The 22,394-nt window shown below is 38.6% G+C and overlaps 1 gene segment (V, D, J or C); it reads right to left on the bottom strand.

The window, feature by feature from the left end:
* Positions 1-20,279: 20,279 nt before the first annotated feature.
* On the bottom strand, positions 20,280-20,875 carry LOC132125133 (immunoglobulin kappa variable 3-15-like). The segment is given in 2 exon segments: positions 20,280-20,635; positions 20,733-20,875. Coding segments are annotated over 2 exon segments (393 nt in total).
* Between the last annotated feature and the right edge of the window lie 1,519 nt (positions 20,876-22,394).

The raw sequence follows: 22,394 nt of genomic DNA, 5'->3' as shown, positions 1-22,394 counted from the left end.
ACATAAGGATAAAGTGGATGGTATCCATTAAGCTCCTGGTGTTCCACAACCTGCAGTTCAGAAGTGCAATAACTCGTTAGCTCATAACTTCGCAAATGCTCTATGTACCAGGCTTTGAAGGGTTTGAGGATGAATGACACTTTGTTGTTCACAATTATCATTTTAACAATCTCGCCAAAGTCGGGCAGTCCACTGGTGAACCCTACAGACAAAAACATTCCCTCCGAGTACTTGGTACCATAGATGCATGCATGGGTTGAAAGAAGTACAGTGTTTATGTTTCCATATTTATGCTCAATGGCCTGCCTCACTGAACGTTCAAGTGTGTCAGGTGAAACGACAGCAACGCGTCCTACTTCTAGATCAGGTTTGAAAACACTTGGCAAATCCAAGAAGTAAGCCAAAGCAAGCTGATGCTTTTTGGCCTGAGTAAACAAGACATTCTTGAAGTTTTTACTATCATGTACAACTCTCTTAAAGAATTTGTGCTTCGCCTCAAAGCGAATAGTCCAAAAATCTGTAAGAGGCCCAAATCGACGAATCATCTCAGGATAGTGTTCCAAGAAGTGATGTTTGGGGAGAATATGGAAATCTGGGAAACACTGTTTGAGCAAGCACCTGTGTTCTGAGATTTTGGACTCCAAGTAGCACAATGTCTCATCAGAAAATTGTCCAGTAGCTAGGAGCTCAACAATATCTTTCAGATCTAGTAAGATTTGCCAAGTTTTGTCTCCTTCTGGTACTCTGTGACCCATCATCAATGGCAGTAGCCTTAACAGAGTCCAGTTTTCATGGCAGTTTCCACCAATTGAATGTTTTGACACAAAATTCTTTGAAATTTGTTGTGGTTCGTTTGTTTTGGCAGTAAACTTGAAAGGAAAAGATTTGATGACAGCGTTAAGGTCATCTAATGTGAAGTACCTTTTGGAAATAAAGGACTTTATGCAAAGACTTAACTCTAACTCTGTTGGTACTATACCTTCAAACAGGTCGTGCATAAAATCGGGAGGAAACCCTTGAACTGTGTGAAAATAATTTAGTTTCTCAAGAACAGAGTCTCTCTTTACTCCATTCAGGGAAACCAGTGAATTCATCTTCAATTCATCAAGGGTTTGTTTGTGAGTTTCAATCGTCCTGAGTGGAAACACCCCCTCTCTGACTTAATGCAAGTCAATATCCTTGCGACTAGCTAGGCAAAATCTGCAGAATTTATCTACATTAAAATTTTCTTGGAAGCCAGCTAGCGAGTGGGCCCCCAAGTTGTCCGCTGACACATACAACACAGAACCCTTGACACTTGTTCCCAGTTTTTGAACATACAATCCTTCCTCTTCAAGGACTTTAATGTCCTTAATGAGTGGTTGAAAAATGGCATCATAGCCATAAATCTTTACATCACTGCTATTACACAGACAAGCCAGATAAATTGATTGTACCGAAGACCTATACTGTGCTGGCAAGTTTGATATTAACCAATACACTGCACAGACCTTATGCTTTTTTTTTGGATGTGCCCAGTGGGTTACATACCTCATAGTCATCTATATACATCCCAAGTGCAATGTTTAGACTCTCTGAGGAGAGCAAAGGATTCCCTTTGCAGCACAGTCCATCTCTGTATGTTTTAATCTGACCGGACTGGTCAGCAGTTTCCTGCAGGATTTTATACAAAATGTCATCACGGTTCAACAACTCAGTCAAAACTTCCAATGAGGAATGTAAACAAACTTTCTTTGGGAGGACGATTCTAACAAATATTCAACTGGCTCAATTACTTTGAAGTTGTCCTTGTAATAATTGGTTCTTTTGTATTCGGTTGCAAAAGGGCCACTCTTTGAAATGGAAGTTAGGGGATTTGTTTTTTCAACTATGAAGTGAAGTGAAGTGAAGTGAAGTGAAGTGACATTCAGCCAAGTATGGTGACCCATACTCAGAATTTGTGCTCTGCATTTAACCCATCCGAAATGCACACACACAGAGAAGTGAACACACACACACACTGTGAGCACACACCCGGAGCAGTGGGCAGCCATTTATGCTGCGGCGCCCGGGGAGCAGTTGGGGGTTCGATGCCTTGCTCAAGGGCACCTAAGTCGTGGTATTAAAGGTGGAGAGAGAACTGTACATGCACTCCCCCCACCCACAAATCTTGAAAAGTGCTGTGGCGATGATTCCTACTTTTGTGAGCACGGAAAGTGCTGCACACACTGCTCTGGAAACTACAGTTTTGAAACGGGCACGTCACTGACTCTTTCTTTTAAATATGTGTTGTAAGATGAGCAAAATACTGTGAAATACTGCAAGCCTCTGAAAAATTACACAGGTCACAGTTCACATTTGATGTTGCTTTAAGCAATTTTGAGGAGGCTTGAAGACATTGACTATGTTCGCAGGTTAAATGCTTCTTCAGAGACAGTTCACTCCTAAATGTGCATACACAATCTTTATAGATGCATGGGAGTGGACAGTGACTTGCCTGATGACAGTGTTTAAGCTTGTAGTGTGTGATTAGGGCACGCTGGTTGGGCGAGGAAAATCTGCAAATCTTGCAACACCACCTCATTGATTTCTGCTTCCACTCTGCTTGCACTATACTGATCCTGCAAATAAAAAAATAAAAAAGTAAAACTCCATCCAAGTACACATATACATGTTACATACAGAAATATTCACTGAACATAGGGCTGCACAACTATTCAAATATCTAATTGTGATTACGGATGCCACGATAACGTAATTGTTTAAACAAGAACGCAGAACAATAGGAACTACCAGTGACGTAAGTGTACTCTGAAATAAAAAGTCCCTCACCTGTCAGCCGTTATACTGCACTAGTAGCGCAGTGTGCACACTCTTTAATTGCACCCTGTGTATTACTTCACTACATAAGAAACTATGAGCATGCAACGTTGATACATTGTAAATTAGAAAGTCACAAAATAAAAAGTAAAATACCACGTTACTACTAGTACGCTGTGTTAGCTGAGAAAGATTTGCATGCAGGTATGATGTTCATTCTATTAATCAGGAGTTTCCGTCTTGTATTAACAGTTTTAGTAAGTATAGTGTATTTACCATGGTAAGTATTGTTTCCATAATCAAAAAAATGCCAATTTATGTTCACTTTGTCTTATTTTGTATATAGCCTGATAATAACTTTGTATTTTAAAAGACTGTGGTAAATCCAACATTGTTTTAACAAAACTAGTTTGGGACTGCTATTAAATAGCTTAACCTTGTTAAGTGTTTATTTATCAGTATTAGTCATATTCTTACAATTTATGTTTATGTCAAGTAAAGGGGGACAGTACTTGTTTAAGTCTACAATTTTTGTGTAAACAAATTTATTATAATAGGCATAAAAAATTACCATGGAAAAATTTGGGTGCCATGGGCAAACGAGTTGAGAACCACTGTGATAAAGCTAGGCTATCCAAAACATCATTCAATAATTTGTCATTAATAATCACCCATTACAATTTTAAGGGAATAATCGACAATTAGGCTATGATTTTCTGTCACAATAGTGCAGCCCTAAAACATCTTACTGCCCAAATACAATTATGAGGAACTAAAAAAATTAAAACTTCTTATTTCTATTTCTGGTGATACATTTAATGTTACACTAATGATGTTGCTAATAAAATTGAGCAGTGCTGTAAATATAGCTTTTATTAGGCTATGTGAAAATGTTTTATATAAATAACGTAATCCTGAAATTCATCATTCTTCAGGGCTTCACAGTTAACACAATCGGCATAAAAGTTGAATCATGTGATTATGAACTACAAAAAGTTGACATTATATTAATACAAAATCATGGCAAGTTACCTAGGCCTACAGAAGACGCACCATTTGCACATGCTCAAAAACATTATGCTATGTCATTTGAAAAAAAATAACAACTGGGCATTAAACAGAAGTAAATCAAGCATTTTTATTCGTAATGGTAAACATAAATATGGAATCGCGGCGGAGCATCAGATATTAACGTTACTGGTCATTCTGTGTTTCTAACGATAATGAGATCCGATCAAGAACACGCTAAAAAGTAATTTATATGTACACTTTTTTTATCTATTTACCAACATTAACGTATACTAGTGAAAGACGACTTCTCTTTCTGCTCACGTCTCGACAGCAGCTCGGTGTCTAACACACTGTATAGCTAGAAAAAAATGTGCGTGCCAGTGCGTGTAGCTCCTGATTAACGTTACTAATCAAGTTGTCTTAGTTTGTCAAATGTGATAGCATGAAATCAATACGCGGTCGGTGAGCGCAAATGAAACAAGCCTAATTTTTACATGAAAGAAAGAACAAATCAGGGTATACTTACTATAAAAATCCATCTGTAGTCATTCAAATAAGAGCTCCTACGTGCTAAAACATAAAACATGTTTTTACAGCAAAATCACAAATATGCTATGTTACAGTATGTAAGTAACAGACAGGGTTTAGATTAAGCCAGGATTAGGCCATAGTTCAATTAGCCTTGACTAGCCTTTTCTGTGAAACCGGGGGATAGCGTCTATACACCTTTCGCTTATATGTTGCTTACCTTACACCTTAGTTTTAATAGATTATTAACTCCAAAAACAATACCACTGTATGAAAATGACTTATACACTTCAATTTAAACAATTATTTTGGGGAAAAAAATATATATTCTCAACATGTCTCTCAATGCAAGCACCCATATTGCCAACATCATCTCCTTTTGACATCTCGCGTGGTTCTGTGTGATTGACAACTTCAAGTTACGCCCCCTACTTCAAGTTAAGCCCCTCTCTTGAAGTCCCCAGACATACACGCTTGAAAATCGAAGTGGATTTTGGGGTATTGCCGCCAGGTATCAAAGCCGAGGTGTTCTCTAGTTGGAGAATTGTTGTTTTCATTTGATTTAAAATTATACTTTCTTGTTGTGTTAAAGTCTGCAATAGTAAATTACTTGATAGAAAAGGTCAAAAACTCACCATGAAGAAAGATATTTTAGGTCTCACACTTGAAGAAAAGACTAGACAACAAGTTTGAATCCTAACCCTAAGGTTGTGGGTTTGAGGCTCGAGCTGCCAATACCATGACTTAGGTGCCATTGAGCAAGGCACTGAACACCCAACTGCTTCCCAGCTGCCGCAGCGTAAATGGCTGCCCACTGCTCCAGGTGTGTGCTCATGGTGTGTGTGTGCACTTTGGATGGGTTAAATGCAGAGCACAAATTCTGAGTATGGGTCACCATACTTAGCTGTATGTCACATATATCACTCACATGTTGTCACGACCGGGATACAAGGATTCACGGAGAGAGAACTTGACTTGACTCTGTCCTTGAAGATCACCGGTGACTGGCCCGGACTCTGGAGGGTCATCGGTGACTGGCCCGGACTCTGGAGGGTCATCGGTGACTGGCCCGGACTCTGGAGGGTCATCGGTGACTGGCCCGGACTCTGGAGGGTCATCGGTGACTGGCCCGGACTCTGGAGGGTCATCGGTGACTGGCCTTGACTCTGGAGGGTCATCGGTGACTGGCCCGGACTCTGGAGGGTCATCGGTGACTGGCCCGGACTCTGGAGGGGTCATCGGTGACTGGCCCGGACTCTGGAGGGGTCATCGGTGACTGGCCCGGACTCTGGAGGGGTCATCGGTGACTAACCCTGACTCTGGAGGGTCAACGGTAACTAACCCTGACTCTGGAGGGTCCTCGAGCACCTGACTCGACTCTGGAGGGTCCTCGAGCACCTGACTCGACTCTAGAAAGTCCACGGGCACCTGCCTCGACTCTGGAAGGTCAACCGGACTCTGACTCGACTCTGGAGGGTCAACTGGAACCCTGACTCGACTCTGGAGGGTCAACTGGAACCTGACTCGACTCTGGAGGGTCAACTGGAACCTGACTCGACTCTGGAGGGTCAACTGGAACCTGACTCGACTCTGGAGGGTCAACTGGAACCTGACTCGACTCTGGAGGGTCAACTGGAACCTGACTCGACTCTGGAGGGTCAACTAGAACCTGACTCGACTCTGGAGGGTCAACAGGAACTTGACTCGACTCTGGAGGGTCAACAGGAACTTGACTCGACTCTGGAGAGTCCACTGGAACCTGACTCGACTCTGGAGGGTCAACTGGAACCTTACTCGGCTTTGGAGGGTCAACTGGAACCTGACTCGACTCCGGAGGGTCAGCTTTGACTGTCATCCTGTGCAGCGGCACTAGGCAAGCAGCCATCTTGGGCCATGACTCTGGATGGGCGGCCATCTTGGGCATTGGCGCTGGGTTAGCGGCCATCTTGTGCTGTAGTGCTGGGCTGGCGGCAATCTTGGGCCATGACTCTGGACGAGCGGCCATCTTGGGCCGTGGCTCTGGACCAGTGGCCATCTTGGGCATTGGCGCTGGGTTAGCGGTCATCTTGTGTTGTGGTGCTGTGTTGGCGTCCATCCTGCCTCGTGGCGCTGGTCTAGCGGCCATCATGGGCAGTGGCGCCACCATGCCGGACATGCGCTTCCTCTCCCCACTCCATCCACCATGGTGAGACGGTGGCTCTGATCCATCCCACACGAGCCCCGGGTCGAAGGGAGTCCATGGTTGAGAGCGCTGCTGAGTCTCCTCTCGACCACTCTCTCCTCGGCGACCTCCCCTGGTCCCCCAGAAAACCACCAGGCGAGTTCCTTCAAATCCATTCCTCTCCCGCTCTGTGACTGGGGAGGAGACATAAGGTGACATACCGCTGGTTCCTTGTGTGACGGAGTCCTTCTGTCACGACCAGGATACAAGGATTCACGGAGAGAGAACCAATTGCGAGTACGTCTTTATTAAGGTGTAATCCAAAGAGAATATACAGTCCAGGCATGAGTCGAAACCAAAACATCAATCCTAACATAAACCAAACATGAACACAAGGCAAGGGCACGAACTCACGGACATGAATTAAACAAGGAATCCGTCACACATACTAAGACAGACCGGGTATAAATACACAGGGAGAGACAAACGCTAATGGGGAATTGACAGAGTGCAATGATTGGTAACCAGTGACAGCTGGGTGCAATGATTAAGTAGAGAACGTGAGGAACGTGATTAATGAAGTGACAGACACCGTGAGAAAGGAAGATATCTAGTGGATACCCAGGGAACACAACCCAGACACTGTGACACATGTCACATATACTGAAGACTGGAGGCTGGAGGAGATGGTCAGCTACACACTGTAGGCCGGAGGAGTGTCACAGTGTCACTAATTGAATGTTACTTACCTGTGTGTGCACAGAAGAAGACTGCAATGGCATAAACTCAGGATGTCTGATAGTTTTTCAATAATCTTAAAGTAAAGAATTATACGGGTATGCCAAACTTGGGAACCTTTATTACTTGGGTTCCCAACTCTGGCCCTTGAGGTCTACTTTACTGCAGAGTTGAGATCTGGCCCTAATAAAATACTCCTGAAAAGGCTAACCAAGATCTTTACAATTACTAGAAAGTTAGAAGCAGGGGAGTTTGATTGAGATTTGAGCTAAATTAAATAGGAAGTGTACTCTGAGAGCTGGAGTAGAGAATTTCTGCCATGAAGTTTTTCATTGCCTTATGCTGCTTTTCATGTCAGACATACGGAAAGTTCACACTTAAATTTTAAATGCTTATGTTAACCTAATGCACCTCAGATTGGATCTGCCTGCACAAATACTGTTTTAGACAACTGTGACAGGCACACAATTATGCATCACTAGTTTGTGGAGTCCTTTGGACACAATAGCAATGATATACTTGTTTTGAGATTTCCACAGAGAAACCATTCAGTGTGAAAGTGTCTCAGAATGTCTTCTACCTACAAGCTATTTGGTATTTGACAGATTATCTAGCACTTCTGAGAATCCATTCAGAAACGGTCATAAGAAATGTTTGCATCAAGCATCAAATCTCAATTAATTTAATCAGCTTTCTTAGTAGTAAATGCATTCTGTCCACTTAAGAAAGTAGTGTTGATGGTTTATCATGCCTCTGTTATGCACTTTGAAACTGATTTTTAACAGTGTTGCATTAATAATAAAGTATGTATAATGCCATTTTCATAATTGTGTTTTTGATTGTCTCCTTGTTATTCTTACTTATCAGTACTAGTTGTCAGCCAAATAAAGTATGGACAATTGTAAAAAAGAATGGTAAGGTTTAATGGTAGAGACTCGCCTGATGTAATTACTTACAATTGTGTAAAATGATGTGTGCAAATCAATTGTAGACAAAAGCAGAACATAAGCGTATAAGTATATAATATATTAGTTGTGGGCCGTTATCAGCGTTAACGTGCTGCGTTAACGTGAGATTCTTATCGAGCGATAAAAAAAATATTGCCGTTAATCTACTCTCAAAGTTGGGTTGGGAGCTGGGTCTATACTAAGCAAGCTATGATGACTTTCACCTTGATATTTTATATAACCGACTGGCTGAGGCCAGCCTAAAAAGATGCTCAGGACAGTTGACGGGCCACTGCTGCGCATAGTCACGAAAGCTTATCTTTTTCACGTGTTTTTAAGCCTTACCGCTTGTCGATGTAGCCTAAACATTAAAGCATCCAGAAACAAGACGCGGAAAAGCTGAACAGAGCTGGTTACTCGCGCGCTGTGTTCGGTGTACACGAGAGAGATCGAGAGCCGCGTATCACAGACAGCGACACTGAACCGAGCTCTCTTCTGCGAAGTTCTCCTCAAAGTCCCTCCTGCACCTGAACGAACAAATACAAATCGCAGTTTGAACAAACAAAAAGATGTGAAAGAGCCCAATTCAGTACTCGTGGTGTTCTGGTGTTCAGGGCTCACGCAGAGAAAGGCGTCTCAAAACACTTGAACATTGAATTAGCTTATTTTTGCTCTTGTGTCGACAAATACATACAAAATATGTCAAAATATCCACCTTGGAAATTATGCTGGAAATAACTGTCAGTTATTTCTTAAGTGAAAGTAAACTGTTGAGGAAAAATGGGATGTGTATTATATTGGATGCGTTCATCGTCTCTTAAAGTGACCGCGCGTAATTTAGCGACTGGCTGCTGTAATGTTAATACAAGAAAATGAAAATGAAAATCACTCACTGTTCTTGACTGAATTACTTTGTAGTTTTAACAGTCAAACCAAAAATTATTCAGACACCAGATATAATTTTTGATAAATATAGCAAAACTGTAATAATGTGAGAAATGTTGAAGGTGTCTGAATAAATGTAGGTTTGATTGTATATTCATTTATCCTAAATTTATCCTAACTATCCAGTGCTATTTTACATTTAATTATTGATTACACTTTGTGCAATGTGGAATTAGTTTACAGCTTTTTCAAGCACTTTGTGATGCATTTTGGAAACAGGAGATGAGCCCCTTTTCTAATATACCACCTAGCTTTATAAACCCCTTCTCAGAGACTTACTGTTTGTCAATTTTATTTGGGTAACACACATATTCTGAATGCCTTCGGCAGAATTTGAATGAGCCATTTTAATCTAGATTAATTTCAAGATCACAGTGAGATTAATCTAGATTAAAAAAAATTATCTATGCCCACCTCTAAAATATATATATATATATATATATAAATTATTATTTTTTTATTTATTTTTTTACTGTAAACCAGAATATTCATATATCTGTAAGAAGGTGGACTGTGAGACAGAAGGTTAGTTAACTCAGAAGCTTTATTGAAATCAAGGTGTACGATGTGGCAGAGGGAGAGATGAAATGGGAGTAGATCCTTAATTAACACAGACACTAGCGATGGAGTAACAGACTGAAGATTGTAATCTTTTTACAGGGAATGCAACAGGCATGTTGACTGAATGTGTGTGTGCCACCCTCAATGGAGACACTGGAGAGGAGAGTTCGGGAAGAGGAGATCCACTGGAGACACAGTGGAGTCACAAGGAGGAGAGGAGATTCTCGCTGGAGAAGAGGTAAGTATTTAGGTAAGTCAATGCTGGTAAATAAGACAGAGAAGGACTCCACTGTGTAGTCACAAGATGAGACAGTTAGTGAGACTGAGGTGTGTGCTCGAGGCCCTGTCCACACAGACACGGATATTTTTATAACCGTGACTTTTTTTACACGGTTTGGCCTTTCGTCCACACGAAAACGAACATTTTTGAAAACTACGGCCAGGGTGAGCATTTTCAGATACGCCGGTTGCAGTGTTTTCGTGTGGACCGTATAACCCGGGGTTTTTGCCTTGCGACGTCATAGTGTGCGCCGTGTGCTCCTGACTGCTTCGGATTTGCCAAGGTGACTTTACGATTTGGGTTATATCGCTGCCTGCTGGTGTGGCATGCTCTTGACAGCGCTTGATAGCATGTTTTTGCATTTACATGTGGACGGGATTTTTTTTTTTTAAACGCAGGAGGAAAAACTCCGGTTATAAAAATACCTGTGTCCGTGTGGACTAGGCCTAAATATGGTGGTTGATGGGTGAGTGAATTACGAACAGGTGCTGGTGATTAATACTCAGCGGATGGGGTGCGTGATTGGCGGGGTGAAGAGCCTGACCAATTTGTGACAATATCCAACAAAGTTGGAGGCAGCCGGTGGCACTCAACTTTTTGCGTCAGGTAGTATGGATCAGTGTTAATCATCAGTGACCAATTATATAATTTATGTTTCCTAAAAAAAATGAACTGAGATTATCTGGATACAGTAGCCTACCTACTTGTTTTGCATCCGTTTCAGTATGATGATATAATCAGTCTTTACTGCACGGCTCTGTACACTTTCAGTTCACTGCTCAATGCAACGATACCTTCAAAATGGCACCTCCGTGAAATCACACATAAATGTATGACTGACAAAGACTGATTAGAATGATCCAGTTGCAGGTGTTCTAGAGCCAACAACTCACTGATTCAAATTAACCATTTAGTGCGAGTCTCCAGTGAACTGAATTCATAAGTAAGAACCGGGAGATCTTGTGAGCGTGCACACATCTGATGCTGTTAAAAGTTAGTTATTAATGTCGAAATTTAGCATTAGCCTAATTATTGTAACTGAAAATCATATTTAGGTCAAAACTGTCAGATGTTTGTGAACAAAATCTGCTGTAATAAAGATTGATCTGTTAAAGCCCACTGAACTGAATGCGGACTCAATTCAAGTTCAAATTCCCTGCTGCCGTAATGTTAACGGTTTCATTAAAACAGTTATGTGATAAGAACGATGGAAGACCAGGGCAGGGTGCAGTTAACGGTCTTTAATAAAAGCAAATTGTCTTCACTGAAAAAAAAAAAAAAAAAAAAAAAACACCACACAGGCTTCTCTCAGAGCCAAAAAACAGGAACAGCCAGACGACTGGGTCTAAGAAAAACTACATAAATTTCCACTAGGGCAGAGTCAGGGACCCCGAGATGCATACAGCCAGTCAGAATGTGGCAGAGTGCCGGCAGAGTGAACAGCCAGTGACAAGCGCTGCACAGGTACTCTGCAAACAGGCACAGCAGGATGATACACAGTCCAATGACAAAATTACTCACAGTTGCAACTATGACTCCACAGACCGGACAGGACAGGACAGGACAGGACAGGACAGGACTAGGAAACAGACGTGTCTCACGAGAGGTCATCAAATAATCCGACAACAAGACAGGGCTAGAAAGAGGGAATAAGAAGCAGAGACAATCAAGGGCCAGAGAAGGGACAGGTGAGGAGAAGGGAACGAAAGGGGAAACAGCTGATATAGATAATGAGCGGAGGAGTGGATGTGCCCTTACAAAAATAACCTACAGGAATCCTGCAGGAATATTATGCAGATTTCCTACAGGATTTCCTACAGGATTTTCAGCTCATTTTCCTGAAGGAATACCTGTAGGAGTTTTATGAAGGAATACCTGCAGGAATTTTATGGAAGAATACCTGCAGGAATTATATCCCTGCAGGGTTTTAAAATATAATATTCAAAGTTCCTGCAGGACTGTTGTGGATATATATGCAATTATACAGGTCTTCTTATGTCTTCTGTAGGATTAATGCAGGGGGAATAACTTCACAACAAATAATGTATTTTCACAAATTATTTATTGTATTTATTGAAACTGTAAGAGCAGAGTGAAGCAGAGACCAATTCACAGCCAAATGTTACTCTGATCCGTTAAATGAAGCCTCTACACTGTTTTCCTGAAAAACAAGAAAAAAACAGAAATTTTAAAATTTGTGTGTGTGTGTGTGAGAGAGAGAGAGAGAGAGCATGAGTGTGTTTGTGTGTTTGTGTGTGTGTGAGAGAGAGCATGAGCATGTTTGTGTGTGTGTGTGAGAGAGAGCATGAGCATGTTTGTGTGTGTGTGTGAGAGATAGAGAAAGAGAGATCATTAACGTGAGAGAGAGAGAGAGAGAGAGAGAGAGAGAGAGAGAGAGAGAAAGAGCATGAGCGTGTGTGAGAGAGAGAGAGAGAGAGAGAGGGAGAGCATGAGTATGTGCTTGTGTGTATGACAAATTATTACCTTACTCGTAACTTGTGCTCATCATTTAACTTTTCTCTTAGTGCTGCCCTGATGAACTTTTTTGGAACCTCAGGGAACTTGTTTTGTACTGTGTCTGTAAATGCAATTCCACTTATCATATGTGATAACATTATTACAATTTTGCACTATAACTGCAACATCATGTTTGCGTAAAGAAAAAAAGAAGGACATTTTTCTCACCTAGGATCAGCACAACTTTGTCCTGTGAGACAATAGAGCCTGTGTTAGCATTGCCAGCCCTTCCAGACAGCCCATGTGTGGCCAGTGTCTCTCTCCCAAACACTGCCACTGCCAGATCTTTCACCATGGCACAACATGATGTGCCCCCCGTCCACAACTTGTCAGGACAGCTGAACTAATTCCTAGCCCCTGTGTCTGTCAAGAAAAAAAGTTAGGGACACTGTATCTAAAAGCATATAACTGACTACATACTGTGCAAAAGTGTTAGGCTTGTTAGATTCTTCAACAAAAAAGTGATATATTTTGGTTTAGTGTGCCGCCTGTTTTATAGTCAAGGGGGTGATCATACCAAATGTGTATTTTGTTACAAAAGTAAAATGAAACATGAAGAAGTTAACATGCCTTCTACGACTTCTGCACAACACTTTACGTGAATATAGGCTATATAAACAAACTAATATATTTGTATTCACCTTTTCAGGGGGATTCTTCTGACTTGAATCTTGTGGTTGTTGAGCAACTTGTGGTTGTTGGGCAACAAGAGTGTCCTGGTTCATGCTGCACTTGAGCATTGGAAGAATTTCTTAAAAAAATACAAAATAAATGATTACTAACAGACAACCACACTGACTGATAAATTAATATATAGATGGATAGACAGAAATACATGAATAAAAAAAGAATACCTTGTTGCAGAGCTATATTAAGTGCTCTTAGATTCTCATTTTCTTTATTTAATTTGAGAATTTCTCTCTCAAGTTGAGTTTCTCGGCCTGAATGCCCTCCAGCTTGACTCTCCATGCTGATAATCTCTTGCATTAACATACTGTCCTTTCGGTGGTTGACCTAAAGATGGACACACAATATTAGTGTCATTAGTGTCATATAGGTGTCATTAATATTTGTGATTTAAATAAGCATAATGAAAAATAAGAGTAGCCATTTAAAAGATGTAGGTATTACTTGATGTTTGACTGGAGGCTCTTGATCAGATGATGAGGACGTTTTGGAGTGAGATGGGGACTGAGTTGGAGTGTACGTTTTTTTTTTCTTTGCTACTCTTTTTGCATCATTTTGCAAACATGTCTGATTTTTTCTTTTCCCCTCTAGCCTAAACATCCTCCTCCTGAGGGTATCTTTGCTTTCTGAAGGGACAAAAATAAAGTAGGAAATACATATCTTCTATATCATGATTAAGTCATGTTTGCTGAACTTTTACCATCAATATCTATAACTGTGGCTGGGAAACTTTCCTCTTCATAAGCCACATCCAGAATATATATATATATATATATATATATATATATATATATATATATATATATATATATATATATATATATATATATAAAATTATTAATCCAAAGGTGTACAAAACTCTAAAGTCTCATCATTCACATACATCTGTTGCCTTCAGCTGATTGTATCCATGACAACAGTGTTACCTTTAACGCAACCAGGCCAGCCAGCGACTCACGGTCTCGTCCGCTGCAGATAATTTATTTCTAATCTAAGGTAACAAAAAGGTACAGTGATATCAAGTATTAGCAAAAAAGTAATGTTTTTTGTTAGCAATAGTTAAGGCTTACTTTTTTTAGTCATTTATTAAAAAAAGTTTTGATATAGGCGGTATATGGTAGTTCTAGGATATAATATAGTAGATTGTCCTATAATGTATCATCGACAGCAAAAAAAAAAAAAAAAAGAAAAGAAAAACATCTTCATATGTTTTAGTGTTACAAATACACATTATTTTAGAAATTTATAAAAAAAACAGTAATTTAAAGCATTATAACGATATAATTATATAATAAAAGGCGGACTTACCTTCAGGATACAAAGTGACAGTTGATGAATGACGTGCAATGATGTCACGTGAATCGGCTACGCGAAGCAAGTGGGCGTCAATGAAACACGTCACCTCAGTGAAAAGATTAATTAGCCGTTTTTTTTGTAAATTACACGAGCTTCTTTTTCATGGTGAAAGACAACACTAAGACTTTTACGACCAAACTTTTCTTTTCTTTAAAAAAAATAGTCTTCTAAAATAAAATAAGTCAATTTTGTCAAATAACGTTACCCAGATTCTTTTTATTGTAGTCATTTTTAGGAAATGTTCTCATTTGGATTAAGCTATTCGGGTAATGCAAAACATATATTCTTTATTATATTTACAAAGAAATAACACTAACGTGTTTCTTTTTGAAGGATATGGAGTATAAAGTGTACTTAAATGAAGAGGCAACTGTTCCCGCAGCTACAAAAAGGGGATGGACACAGAATATAATAGGTTGCTGAATGCAAATAACTGTATTTTAGGCAATTTGTTTATTATTGTACAATTACATATTGACTTACATTAATCAAATAAGCAAGAAATCTGCTCTTTTTTCTTCTTAAGGAGCAAAAAAGAGAAGATCATACAAGACATGGCTTATTCCCGATATAGTTGAAGTAATTCAGGTTTTAATGTTGCCCTAAAAAACATTTTCAGTGATAAATTCATGGCCATTTGTTGTATTCAAGAAACCATGTCTAACATGCCCCTGTATGTTGATAATTTCATACTTATAGGAAAACATTTCCAATGATGACAGTGGTGACAATATCAGCAAATCTGACAGGAACTGCCCTGGTGCTCATGTGAGAATAGGCTTTTTTATTTTTATTTTTCAAAGTTAATCTTCTTTAGAATTGTGCTTCCTTGTTGTCATAATGTTGGCAATTCTTTGATCCTTTATCAGCCAGAACATTTACAAAATTTAAGTACATGCATAAAACTAGTGGTCCAAGTACCTGTACATGTCTCACAGGGAAACTTTTCTACTGATGAAGAGAATGAGGTCGTCAGTGATGCTGATGGAAACTTTTCAGATGCTGATGTGAGAATGAATTTCTGATATTTTTTTTAATCCAATGCTTTTTGCATACATTTGTAAATATCGGTGTTCATATGGATTTTGTTTTAATGTGCAATAAATGCACGATTTCTGACAGGAAGGCTTTTCTGCTGATGACGAGGGTGATGTTTTTAGCACAGCTGATGAGAACTTTCCACAGACTCATGTGAGAATAAAGTTTAGAATATGTATCTAGTCTATAGCCTCATGCTTTTTTTCAAAGCTCACACTTCTTTATGTGTCAGCTTGTAATTAGTGCAATATTTACTTTCTAGATTGTCCGAAACCACGGTGCAGTTTGTGAGGGAAGCACAGAAGAAAGAGAGGAGTGTGCCAGTGAGGAAAAAATATATCCAAATGCCAAAATCACTAATGAAGAATCTCTGCTGTGCATACTTGCCTACGGCCTCAGGCATACAACATCCAAAGTGGCTTTGAGTGACTTGTTAGATCTTATCAATCTCCATTGTCCTGATTCAACCAATGGTGTTCCAGATAGCTTATACAAGTTCATGAAATCCTTTCACTGTGACACTTTTGAAGTCCAGTATATTTGCCCATCCTGCCAATATTTCTTTGGTAGTGAAATCCCCACCCATTGTGCTTCATGCAATGGTACCCCAGGGGACATGGAAAACTTAATCTAATCTGGCTCTGTCTTTATCAAGTTATCTATATCAGATCAATTAAGAGGTAAATTTCAAGATACAGGTTTTTGTCAGTCTTTGAATTACAAATGGTCAAGGACAAAGCGCAACTCACAAAATGTTGAAGACATATTTGATGGCACTATGTACAAATCGATTGATGCACTAAATGACCCAAAATTGGCGAATATTTCAGTGTCCTGGAATGTTGATGGTGTTCCAATTTTCCAATCTTCTCCTTTTCATATCTGGCCTCTTCAAGTCACAATCAACGAGCTCCCCCCTAATCTGAGGGCAAAGCATGTCATTCTTGGTGGTTTGTGGTTTGGGCCAAAAAAGCCAGAAATGAACTCGTTTCTGCAATCATTTGTTGATGAATTGCGTAGTCTTGAAAACCAAGGGTTACCTTGTCAGTGGAAAGGTGAAAAAGCAGTAGTCCATGTATACAGTTTGCTTTGCATTTGTGATTCAGTGGCTCGTTGTGCTGTACAGAATGTCAAGCAATTTAATGGAGAGCATGGTTGTAACTGGTGTTATCAAAAGGGTGAAGTTGTAGAAAAGGGTAATGGGTTTACAAGGGTGTATCCTTTGCAGTCAACAGGGCCAGAGCTGAGATCACACAGAAAACACACTAACGATGCTCAGCAAGCTGTTGGTTCTGGAACATGCATAAATGGTGTAAAAGGTCCATCTCCTCTAATGCTGCTGATGTTTTTTAATATGGTTTCTGGATTTGCATATGATTACATGCATGGCATATTACTTGGTGTTTGTCGCCAGCTGACTACCCTATGGTTTGACTCCAAATACCATACAGAGCCTTGGTACATTGGAAGAGAAATCGAGCAGATTGAAAGAAGGTTACTTGCCATTAAACCACCTAAAAGTATAACAAGACCACCCCGTTCAATTTCTTTGTGTAAATATTGGAAAGCTTCGGAATACAGACACTTTCTCTTATTTTACAGCCTTCCCTGTTTGTTCGGCATTTTACCCAGACAATATCTTGACCATTTACTACTTCTAGTACAGGCTACATACATTCTCCTTCAAGATTCAATTTCCCCCCACGACATTGACAAAGCTGATGGCCTTTTAAAAGCATTTGTGGGCCGTTTTGAGTCTCATTATGGAAAGTGTCATGTTTCTTATAATGTCCACATACTTGTACATGCAGCAGCATCTGTGAAAAATTGGGGTCCTTTATGGAGTCACAGTGCATTCTTATATGAGTCCCAGAATGGACACCTTCAGAAACTCTTTCATGGCACACAAGCTGTAGCAGAACAAATTGTTAACATGTTTAACCTTTACCAACATGTTCCACGACTCATTGCTGCTGTATTCAATGATGAACAAACACAGCAAAGCAAAAGCTTTGTTGAAAAAATGTTGGGAGGCACCAATATTGTGACAAAGTGTATTGGTAGTTCTAACGTGATGTTTCTTGGATGCCCACATGTACGACAGCCAGCTCCAAGAGAGTCTCATATCCTTCAAGAGTCAGGTTTTAGTGCAAATAAAGCTTTCAGTTTTTATTCTAGGGCTGTGGTTAATGGCAAGCGAATTCATTCAAAAGGAGCTAAATCTTTATCTAAAAGAATCAACCATGTAGTTCAAACCAAACATGGGTCTATAGCATTAGTACGATCATTTATAGACGTAGGCAATGCGCAAGGAGAGGGTCATGCCTTCATTGATGTTATGAAAACAACAAGTAATGACATCAGCAAAGACAGAGAATCAGGGATAACAGCAACAAGCATTTTAAAAGAAAGAGGGATTGACTCAGTTGAACTTATCAAATGCACAGACATACATTCAACCTGTGTCTACCTCAAGGACCTACCAGGTCTTGCAAATAATTTTTTTTGCATCCAACCAAATAGATGGGAGTTGGATTAAAAACAAAATAGCTGCATCTTCATGTTATAAAAGGTAAAAATGTACAGTATACAGACTCATATCTCTTGAATGTTGACATGTCATTGATGTTTGCAGAAATGTATAATTTTGAAATGATTTAGAGAAATGTTTTTTTTTATATAATTGCCTATTTATTCTTACTCTTAATTTTTTTATTTACTTGTTAAGACTCATTGTTTTGTCTCATTGCTGCCAACAGCCAGAGCATAATATATAGTTCCATTAAATGTACTTGAATCTAATTAAATAAAAATTGTATGAATAAAACTACAGCAACTATCAGAGTTTTATTCTCTAGTGTAGACATAACCTATCCTGAATCCAAAACCTGTAGGGTTTTTTTATATTTATTTTTTGACTTATTTTTCATTTACAGGGAAAACTCCTGTAAGCAAACATTTTGTTTCTGCGTGAGGTGCACGGCAGTCCTGCAGAATTTTTTTTTTAAATTCCTGTATGATTTTTCACTTGTGCTGTACAGCGCAGTATGTGCAGCAGTATGTGTAGGACATTCCTACATGTTCTAGAATGAACCCTTCAGTACAACAGAAACATGCAACACAAGTGAAAAATCCTGCAGGACTGTATAATTCCTGCAGGACTGCTGTGCAGTACAAGTGAATAATCCTGCAGAATTTTATCATTCCTGCAGATTTACAAAAAAAAATCTTGCAGGATTTTATAATTCCTGCAGGACTGCTGTGCAGTACAAGTGAAAAATCCTGCAGGATTTTTATAATTCCTGCAGGATACCTGCAGAAAAAATAAAAATCCTGCAGGATTCCTGTAGGTTATTTTTGTAAGGGTGTGTGCGTGATAGTGTGAATATGTGACCACATGAGGGAGACAGAGAAGGAGAAAAAGCCAGGATCATGACAAAAATGCTACGCATGCCCTATGTAATGTCTTTCTTTATATTGTTTATCAACGGTATACATTTTTATATTTTTTGGATTAACTAGCCAAGTAGACAGATATGAATATTTATTCATAACCATAATGGAAATTAGTAAATATTGTTAGCTGATGCTAACTGTCTAGCTTTTAAGCTTGCTATTGCTAAGTTGAGATAATAAAAATTTTAAAAATAAAGTCCAAATATTTTTATTCAACCTCCTAGATCGATTACATCTGGGAAAAAAAGAAAGGATGTGATGTTTAGAACATGGTAACTAACTATCAGCGGGAAGTGATGATTTGAGAAGAAAAAATCATTATGAAAATATAATAATAAAATTATTAAATTCCTTAAAGTGTTCTTCCTAACTTCAGGCCTTATTCTCATGTCATATATAACTGTGATGTTCTGCAAAATCAGATGGCCAACTCTGTTTTCTCACATCGCAGTGTAAGCTTCACAGTGAACATTACTCTCATCAACGTAGTCGCAACATAGTAATATAAAATGAAATTAAGTAGCCTATATAAAATCGCAATAATTCTTTGTTTGCTCCAAATTTATTTATTTATAATTTACTTATAGATTTATTGAAATTAAACCGTTTTCAGTCTACAATAGCATCTATAAACATACAAACACTTATTCAACTACATACAGAACTATACTTCCAATGCCTAGCAACATGCCAGAAAAACCTAGCATGCACCTGATGACCACTGAGGACCACTTCTAGACTTCACAGATGGGCTCTTATGGTTTAGTGGTGCCTGCTGTGGGTAATTGAGTCCATTCTCAGAACAGACAGACAGAGAGACAGATACATAACAGCATGCCTATTGTGACAATTTTGCTAAATTATATTATAATTATATAATGAGTCTTTTTGCATTTATCACAGCAGTTCCAAAGTTGAATGACAACTGAGTGTTGAAAAAGTGTGTTCAGTTTGAACAAAAGCAGACATGAGATAGAAGATGCAACCACATCATTTTGTCTTCTAAATCTAATTTGGTTTGTTTAAGTAGTGTAAAAGGTTATGTAATGAGGCCTGAATGGTCGAGATTTTTAATGGTCTGTCTCACCTTTTCTGATTTTGTTTGACAATAAAACTTTCTAACCTAAATCTATTAATTTTGTGTTGTGTGTGTTTGTTCACTAATCAATGTTGTTTATGTGTTTGTGTTGTAGAGCAGCTGCAGTGTCTCTCAGCTGTATCAGTGCAGTCACTCTGACAGAGGTTTTTGTACGACTCTTTATCACTGTGTGAACACCCAGTTATTATTCATGTAGTTTACAGCTAGACAGTAATAATCTCCTGTATCTTCAGTCTGGACTCCACTGATGGTCAGAGAGAAATCAGTTCCATGATCAGCTCCATTTCCACTGAATCTTGATGGAGTTCCAGTATAAAGGGTTTTGATGCTGTGAACTAAAAGTTTAGGAGTTTCTCCAGGTTTCTGTAGGTACCAGGAGAGACAAGACTTGCAGTTACCATCTGACTGACGTCCAATAGCGCTGCTGGTTTTACAGGTCAGAGTGACTGTTTGTCCGTTCTGAACATGTGTCACTGTTGGAGTCTGAATTACAGTTACCTGTCCTGAAGAGTCTGAAGAACAATTAAAACACATTAAACTTCTGAACTGAAAAAAGATGCTTTTTACAGAAAATCTCAAAGAAACTAATTAAATAGAATCATGCCTTACCTTGAAAATGCATTCCTAAGATCAAGAGAAAGATGAATGTCATTGTAGTTGCTGTGTCTGTTATTATGATAAACAGTGTCAGTCATGAAGTGTTAAACTCACAGCACTATAAACACTCTCAGAGCTCTGAAGCATGTGCTGACGATGCAAAGTGTCTCTCAATATTTAAATAATTTAGCTGAAGTCTAGTTCATTCTCAAAGACTTTTAAAAGACCATTTCTAACGCCACAGTGTTACATTTTCAGTCTTTTCAGAGACTACAGGTGACGGAATGTGTCGTTTTATTACTAAATTAAACTGAGAGACTTATGAGGGATAGCATAAAAATAATCACTGAAGATGATGTTAATATGAATTTATAATTTAATGATTACAAAAAAAATTAAAAAATAAAAATAGGAGAGAGATGTTTAAATAGTGATTTCATGAAGTCAGTGAAGCTTCTTGACCAAACACTAAACGATGATAAAAACAGGCTTTAGGCAGGCTATATTCTTCAATGTGTTTAAGGTCTTTCTGTCACTGTTTGTCATTTATATTCCAAATTAGATTTCACAATTTTAAACATTCCTGCAACTTCAGCTGTCTTAATGCTTTGATGTATCTAGGAATATGTACTGTACTCCATCCTTTATTTTTGTCTGTATAAATGTTATCTAAAGTGATATGTTGAAAATAACTGATCTTCAGCTATATTTGCCAAGTGCTCATGTCTGCTGAAGTATGCTGCTGATGTATATATTATCTTTGACAACATTTACTCACAACTTAATATTAAATCACAAACAAAATGATGGCTGAGCAGACAAAGAGGGTTGTAATTCAAATTTAGGTCCCATTTTATATTACGTGGCCTTCTGCACTTATTTAAATAAATCATTTGACACAATGCAATTATTGTGACATATATGTTTTTACTTTGTTCTTATAAATGTAAAATACTTGCTTGTAATTACATCTGTAGTTAATCTCTGTAATTACTTTTATAATTATACTGTTGACCCATGCATTAAACCTTAACCCACCCTTAACCCTTGTGGATTGTTCAAATTCACTACCCTTTCGAGTTGTTCGGGATGAAAACATCCACTCAATTAAACTGCTGTAAAAATGTATCAGATTCATATTTTTTATATTAATCAACCTCAGTCCTGATCAAAACTACCAAATGTTTTTTAAAAAATCCAAGATTTTAACTCTTTAATTGCCAATTTCATAAATGATGCCACTGATTTGGGGGAAAAAAACACACAAAATGACTTATTTTCAATAAAAGTAATTGGGGCTGGATTTTTATTTTTACTTTTTATAACAGTCTTGGGCATGTCAAAGATTAGTAGCAACATTGGCTTTGATGCATTTTTAGTTTTTGTGTAGCATTAGATTTATTTATTTTTCTCCCTAATTTGTTGTTGGTGGCTGTTTTTGCCCCTTTGACTTCCATTATAACGACATTTTTTGATTGCAAAGCTATGACACCATGTAATCATGCATTCTTGATTGTTTGTGGTTTTCCCTTTTGGGAAGAGGTAAAATTTGTTAATTTTACAGTTGATAGGTGGGACCATTAACCATTTAGATAGGCCTGTGCAAAAAAAGCTTAGTTTCTGAGTTTTATATGAAGCTATATGGAGTATAACAGCATATTATATTGAGTGTGT

This window comes from Carassius carassius, chromosome 43 (genome assembly GCF_963082965.1).
Source record: "Carassius carassius chromosome 43, fCarCar2.1, whole genome shotgun sequence".
In the NCBI taxonomy this organism is placed as follows: domain Eukaryota; kingdom Metazoa; phylum Chordata; class Actinopteri; order Cypriniformes; family Cyprinidae; genus Carassius; species Carassius carassius.
Note: the sequence above shows the minus strand (reverse complement) of the source record. Positions and strands in the feature narration are given on the sequence as shown.